This window comes from Puntigrus tetrazona, chromosome 1, assembly GCF_018831695.1.
Source record: "Puntigrus tetrazona isolate hp1 chromosome 1, ASM1883169v1, whole genome shotgun sequence".
NCBI classification, from domain to species: Eukaryota; Metazoa; Chordata; class Actinopteri; order Cypriniformes; family Cyprinidae; genus Puntigrus; species Puntigrus tetrazona.
The window spans coordinates 21,612,816-21,620,752 of NC_056699.1; the positions used below are offsets into that span (position 1 = coordinate 21,612,816).

General features: G+C 35.1%; 1 protein-coding gene across 2 annotated transcripts in view; it reads left to right on the top strand.

The window, feature by feature from the left end:
• Positions 1-7,777, top strand: part of rnf24 (ring finger protein 24) — a 29,716-nt gene extending 21,939 nt beyond the window's left edge. For both annotated transcript variants that reach the window (XM_043236191.1, XM_043236275.1), the window contains 2 exons: positions 2,437-2,516; positions 4,422-7,777. In XM_043236191.1, the coding sequence (XP_043092126.1) occupies positions 2,437-2,516; positions 4,422-4,563 (222 nt within the window). In that variant the 3' untranslated portion in view covers positions 4,564-7,777. The remainder of the gene's footprint in view (positions 1-2,436; positions 2,517-4,421) is intronic.
• Positions 7,778-7,937: the final 160 nt, after the last annotated feature.

Here is a 7,937-nt window from a genome sequence, read left to right on the forward strand (position 1 = left end):
AAAATATTTACATTTATTTACATATCTATATTTATATTAATATATATTATAAATATATTTAATATATAGACATAACATATTTTTCTAAGATATATACATGCATGTATACATAAAAATATACACAGAACACACCCATATATTATGCAAACAAAAACATTTATTTTGAATGTGATTAATCATGATTAATAGTTTGATAGCACTGATATATATATATATATATATATATTTATATATATATATATATATATATATTTATATTTCAGTATTATCATAGTATTTCAATATTTTTTTTATTTCTGTTTTAGTCTTAGCTCTGTAATATCTATTATGAGAATGGCACAGCTGGATGATTTATTATAAGCGGACTGGCCTTGGATGAAGCATAAAAAACAATAGTGAAGGCACTATCTGTTTTGTGCAGGATTTAGCTACACGTTCAGTGTTATGAAGAAACATTCTGTCCATTGTTGCCAGTTAATGTCATTCTTTCCTCACAGAACCGAACAGTGTATTTTCAGCAGACAATCTCTCGCTAGACGTGTTCTTGCAGTCTCGCTCTTCTCAAACAGAGAAGCATTGTATCTCGATAATTCGCCAGCCTCCTCCTGCAGGGTCAATGACACCTAAAGCACTCAGACTGTATACAGAATTATATCTTGTTTTATGATACACACACAGAACAGTAAATAAGTGTTGTGACAGACACACATGCGCCCAGACAGACACATTTGTTCTCTTACAATGGGCACAGTTGTACATTCGCCCCCTTATTTTCTGTCAGCAAGGTTAATGAAATATTTGCTTTGTACACAGTTCTGGATGATGTCCTGGACAACATTAGCTATGGAACATATTTTTAACTTTGTTACTTTATTATTACAGATGTATTTATGTTGTGAGTTAAAAGTTAAGTTAAGTAATTCTAAATATAAAAACAGCAACAGAATTTCAGCAACATTTTGTTTGAATCTTTTCCCTGGTACATCCTGTCTTGCCATTTGTTTTTTCCTCAGATGCCTTTTTTATGTACTTATTAGGGCTGATAGTTTAAAAAAAAAAACCTCTAGGTCATCTTTACACAGTTGACAAATGTAATGCATCCTTAATGCATTTATGCCCTAAGATTCAAGATATCGGTGCAAATATTACCCTCATATTTGTCTCATATTTCATATGACACGTGCAGGGCGAGCAGTAGCCTACTAAACCTGCGCTTATTTTGTCCCAAATATCACGAGTTTAAATGTGATTTTACACAACAGAAGTTAATATTACGTGTTTTTGCTTAATTTCGCAAAGAAAATATTACCTTCAAAGCCATAGCAGAATTGCTGCGTGTCTTCGAGCAGCAGGCGTTTGGTTTCTGAACGAATCCGCGCGTTGAACGAATTGTGTGAATCAATGATTCAAAGACTCGTTTAAGAGAGACGTTTACTTTTTTCCTGAATGAATCACGCTTTGAACGAATCGATTGAAGACACTTACCGCCACCTGCTGGTTTTAATTTAGTTTCTCATTTAGAGTGTCATTTAATTAATAGCAATAATACTTAAAAACATTTAAGGGATAGTTCACTCCAAAACAAACAAACAATAAATTCTGTTATAGTCTACTTAAACCTGAATTACTTTCTTCTATGGAACATAAAGAAGGCATTTCGAAGATTGGTAACAAAGCTGTTTTGGATACCAGTGACTGTGAACAAACAATTTGTAAAGTCTACTTAATCTTTTGTGGGTCTTTCACATGTATTTTGCGATTGTTAATTGATCAAATTGCTATAATTAATTGATCGTCAATTAATCAAAGCCTCACGTAAAGTAGATTACATCGAACGGCAGCCACAGCTCTTATACATTTTATTGGCTACTTTATCAAAGGAACTAGCTGTTGTTAGCATTCAGCCTTCTGTGGAACAGCCAGTACTGGATTCTTTTGCCTACCTCCAGATTACATCAGCATTTAATTAAGTCCAAATGTTCACAGAATTCCTTGAACTTGTGTTTGACTTGCCTCCTACAGCAGCAGGTCTAGACATGTTAGGCAGCAATGAGAAAATGCTGCACTTCCACTGATGTCCATTAAAGTTTGGTGTTTTTTTTTTCTTGACAAAATGTCACATCTTCACCCCTGACTGCTACACTTCACTCCTAGTTTGCAGCGGAAACTTCTCGCGTACAGTCCATTTCGTGACTTATGGAAAGGCTTAAAAGAAATGTCGTCAGGCGTATCGATTCCATGTCTACCATGAAGTTTTTACCAATGCCGCATTACGACACATCTTCCAGTCTGATCTGTGAAGGCGATAAAGTCAGTTTCTCGTAATAACCCGCTAAGCGTACCCAATGGAACGGTTTTCATCTTCGAGGGCGAAAACGTTTACGTTTAAACCTTTTATCTGTGTGTTCACTGGAATGTATTGTTTTCTCTCCCCAGATTTGTGCGGTGTGTTTGGAGGAATTCAAGCAGAAAGATGAGTTGGGAATCTGCCCGTGTAAACATGCCTTTCACAGAAAGTGAGTACCCTGGCATATGTTGTTTTCTAAAAAGAGGAACATTTCTGCACCGCTAGCAGCACCAAACGATTTTTGCAGTCTTGTTTATTCGAGCGACCCAGCTGGGCCAAAAATAACACTGGAGACCACCTGTTTGATGAACAATGGCAGATAGGTATATTAAACGGATTGCTTTACAAATCTAGATTCTGCCGGCTGCACTTAAAACCTTATATTAAAGGTGGTTTTGCTTTGTTACGTGGGTTCTTCTGCCATTGATCTGGTTGAAATGTGACTCAGCCATCTTTTCCTTCAATACTTTGTGAAACATTTGCACTGGGCTGTATGTCAGAATAAATGCCAAAGTAAATGTCAGAGCAGGCTGGAGAACTATCTGTTCTTGTTAAACATTTCAACATTCTAGTTTGCTTCAATGGGAATCCTGCCAATCTTTATAGCTTCAATGGATCACTGAAGCAGAATCATATATTAAATGGTAAACCGGAATAATGATAGTAGTTAATTATTTAATGAATGCATTTTTATTTTTTAATATATTAATATAAATATATATTTTTGTTGTTTTACTATCAGTGCAGTTTGGCCACAATGTGTGCTATAAAGTTAGGCCCCAAATAAATTACATGTAAAATAATATAAAAGACACAAAATCACTTGATACCTAACATTTGCTATATGATATATGAGCTGCAGGACATTACCATGAAAATCACCCTAAAATTTCTCTGAATTCTAAGAGGAGATGAAGTGAAACTTAAACATAATAAATTTGAAGTATTAATAATAATAAAAAAAAATTATTAGGTGTTTCAATGCATATTGATTATAATGGGCTTATACAGATATGTTTTTTTCTCAGAGCAATTTGTGAAATAAAAATTATATTGCAATGGTAAATATAAATAATTATAAAAAATGATTACATAGAAGTATTGTTGTTATTGTGTTTTATATATATTTTTAGTGAATGCGTATTGTTTATAATGGACTGTTACTGAAATAGTTTATTTTTGAGTCAATTGTGAAATAAAAATAATATGAAACTGTAAATGTAAACAATAATTGAAAGCTAAAATAATTATTAAAGTGATTTAGTTAATAAATTGATTCATAATAGTAATAATAATAATAATAAGATATAAGAATTAAATCAATACATTATTATTGTTGTTGTTGTTGTTATTATTGTCGTTGTTTGAATTTTGTTTTGTTTTATTTTGAAATTTTATTGGACTGCTATTAAAACACAGAGGTCCTTAATCAGTAAAAATATAAATTTAATAAATTGTAATATAACAATATTAAAGCTGTAAATATAAATAATGATTACAATTATTGAAAAAAAATGAAATGGATAAAATATTATTATTAATACTATTATAATCGTTCGGATGCTTACTATTTATAATACGCTGTTATTAAAATACAAGGAAGAGGTTTTTTTTTCATCAGTATGATTACATTTTAAAATAAAACTGTAAATATATTTTAAAATTATAAAATGGATGAAACCCCAAAATAAAACCCTAATTGCTTCTACATCCCGACTCTGCACGTGGTTAAATGGGGACTTCTGTATCATAGATCTGTTTGTGTACCTGACAGGACCAACACGGCCTAAAATAGATCAGTGCTTACGGTGAATTATTTATCGGCGAAGAGATAGCAACATCTCACTCAGACTAACCCGAGATTCGGTCTCGCGTTCCACATGGGCTTCCTGCGAAGACAAGACATACAACCAGCCCCGGGACATCACATGAGATCACGTTAGACTTGCTATCCAGAGCATTACTGGTAGTCTGGGTTAGCAGAGACCTTTGTAGTGGGACACTCTACTGAAGTGTTTCCATGTTAAATATATATATATATGCATCTCCTAAACTCTCTTTGTATCTGTGTCAGGTGCCTTATTAAATGGCTGGAGGTGAGGAAGGTATGCCCGCTGTGCAACATGCCCGTCTTGCAGCTGGCGCAGCAGCAGACCATGTCCGAATCCGTGCCCCCAACGCAGCAGCCTCTGCCCGGAGTGGAGAACCTGGTGTAACCCCTCCTGTTTCTCCTAAAAATGCGACCACCACTACCTTCACACTCCCTCCTGTACAGGTACACGCTCACATCCAAGGACAGAGCGCAGGATTTGTGCCCCGAGCCACGGTGACCTGCGACCTGCACACGTTCATGGCCTGCCTCGGTGGCTTTACAAAGGATTTGTTTTTTCCAAATTACAATAATAGATGATTCACTCAATCTATCTTATTCGGGCTACGTTTTTCCCCTCCCCGTGGGGTAATGAAGAAGAATTGAGTTTACTTGGCCAAGCCATGATTAAAGTAACCGTTCCAACACCAAAGCACTTTTTTTGAGGACACCAGAGAGAGGCCTAAAAAAATAACATTAAAAATACATTAAGAAAAACTGAAATTACTTTTTAATTTTTTTGTTTTTGTTTTTTTAACAAGCACTTTACACAAAACTCAAACCTAGTTGCTTGTGATAGTAGCAAGATCTTCTTTTCTATTTTATGATTTCAAACTTTTTTTAGAGCCACAGAGCAAACCATCGGTTTTATTTTATTAGAGAGGTTTACGTTTATACTGTATATTAAAGGGATAGCAGCTCTTCGGTGTGTATATGTTTGTTTGTGTGAGTGTTTATGTGTCGACGGTCAGTAGAATGGCTGTATCGATGGATACGGTTCGCAGTGACCTTTAGCTGGTGGCCAAAACAAGGTCAGGATGTGACCCAGCAGTATTTGATCAGTGTCTTTATATTTGAAATGCTTTTTAACTGAGGGCTGTGTTGAATACGCACAAATACACACACATCAGTACCTTTGAGTTCAAGGCCTAAAAAAAAAGTCTAAAGCAAAGGTTAAAAAACAAAACTAAATAAATAAATTAAAAAAACAGCGGTCTGCTTACTTCTCTAAACCCCATATGTGTGTGTGTGTGTATATATATATATATATATATATATATATATATATATACACACACACACACACAATTTATTTAACAAATTTAATATGTTTAATTTCTAGATGCAAATCATATTATGCCTGCCAAAACTTACTGCTCTAAACCCCTTCATAGTTAAAGTATTAGTCAGTTTCTGGCACAACGAGTCTTACGTTTTTTTACAGATGTGTTACAGAACTAATGGAAATAGTTGCAAATTAAATGAGGGCTTTTAAACAAATTTAAACCGAACAAAATGTCCCGAGTTTGTCTTTTTATGAATTACTATTTATTCGCCAGGTACTGCTGAGATGTATTATATTTTCTTAGACATTACAAATCTCACGCGAAGCTGTAGCTCTATGCAAAACAGCCTATGTGTGCGCGTGTGTGTGTGTGTGTTTGTGTTCGTACTGGCTCTCATATTGTGCTGCATAGCTTTCTGAAAATATACTTGGCATAAAGCCCCAGATCTGTCTCCCAAGAAATATTAATAAATTAAATGCCTCTCTAGTGAGGCAAATCAAACTAGACGGGCTACAGGAACAAACTGAGATTTGACCTGAAGTCACACACACACACACAATCTAGTATCATTCCAGCATCTTCCAGCACAACGCAGAATCCTCAGCCATTAAGATCAATGAGCAGCAGGTGGATTCAGTCAGCAGGAAAGGCCGCTCTTTATTCTTTGTAATATAATAGAAGCTCTGGCTCTTTCCTGCTCTATTATACCGCTATTTTGCAGGGTCATCCCAGCAACCTGCCACAGGGGTCCGGCGGGGTCTCTGAGCCCTCCGTGTTAAGCCACTCTAGAAGGGAAATGTGTATGATATTTTGTAAATGTGCTGGCCGCAACACCACAAGCGATGCCAGATGTGAAAACAAGCAGAATTAAACTAAATCAGCGCTGGTTAGGTTCGAAGTGCCGATTAAATGGTTTACTACCCATTCATTGCCAAGCAAACTGCCCACCACATTCTGAAATGTATCTTTGTGTTTTTTTTTCGAAGGCTAGACACAGATTGTGAATCAAGAGCTTATTTAATTTTAATTTATTTTAACTTTCGTTTGCATATGCTGAGTGTGTGAAGAAACGAAAAGACATTTCTTTCGGCTTTTTTTTCTTTGTTAACTTGGTTTGCTCTGGTACTGTCTTAACAAAAAATGTATAACACTGAGGGTCTCCTTTAGACTTGTTATTCCTTATCATGGACAAATACTGTCGAGTCCTAAATTAGGATCTCTCTTTCGTCTCTGTGGCGTTTGTAACACAGCGGGTCTTAAAGAGTCACTCTGATCACGAATGTATGCATATGGAGAGCTGTGGTTCAACCGTGTCAATATAATGTGAAAGTAGTCGATTGTGTCTAAAATCAAGAATTACATTACTGCACTTTTTCATATTCTTCCGTTTTGGCGGCCTCTGCTTAGAGGCGGAACTGAAATGGGGCAAAAAAAAGAAAAAGAAAAAAAAAAAGTTATTTATTGTGTGCTTACGTTTAAAACCCGTAACATTTCAGTAGTACTTTTTAACAGCTCTACGTTAGTGCTAATGCAGATTAAGGCTTTGTGGGGATTGTTAAAAACTGTTTCACAACATATCTAGAAAACTGGAGGTCAAATAAGTGTTTATACTGGAGCGATAGGTTACATTTTTTGCTCAAAACTATTGTTTTTCTACTGATCATTACTGTGAGTGCCATATTTGGTCGACCAGTTATAGTCTGAAAAGGCAAAATTGCAACTTCTGTTTGTTCCTAAAAGGCTTTTTAGACTAGATAAAAGATTTTATTGTGGGAAAAAAAGTCTGTTGGGAAGATATTGGCAGTAATTCTGTAAAGATAGAAAGAGTCACTAAGGCACATGATGTAATTGAAATATTTGTATAATTTCTATCAAAACTGAACTGCCAATGAACCGCTGTGACAATTGGACATCCTTTCAGCTCCTCACCTCATTCTGATCTTTACCTAATCTTGCTCCACCCCTCATTATTGTGACCTCACAGATGTAAACACGAGCCCCACCCCTTCTCACCACAGTCTCGTTTTAACACTGCTAATGTTTGTGAATCTCACAAACATGTTTGTAAAAGTAAGAATTCTGCAGCAGAATATTTTCTGTACAGTATTTGTAAACTATATTTTTGTATATTTAATCAACATTTTGAAGAAAATTAAAAAAAAATGCAAAGACGCTTTTTTTTTTCCTTACGCTAATTTTGTGTTACATTCATTAAAATATGTTGCATGTGACTGACTTGAATTGTAAATAAAGTTGCCAAGTTTTTGAAATAAACGATGTTTGTTGTCGTTCTTACGACTGCAATTAAGAGACATAAATACGTAGGGGTATAGTTTTACAAAAGCCTATAGAAATAAGTTGTCGAATTAAATCAAAAAGCATTGAAATTAATAGACCGTCCCGCAGTTGGATTTGTTAACGTTTATATAAATTA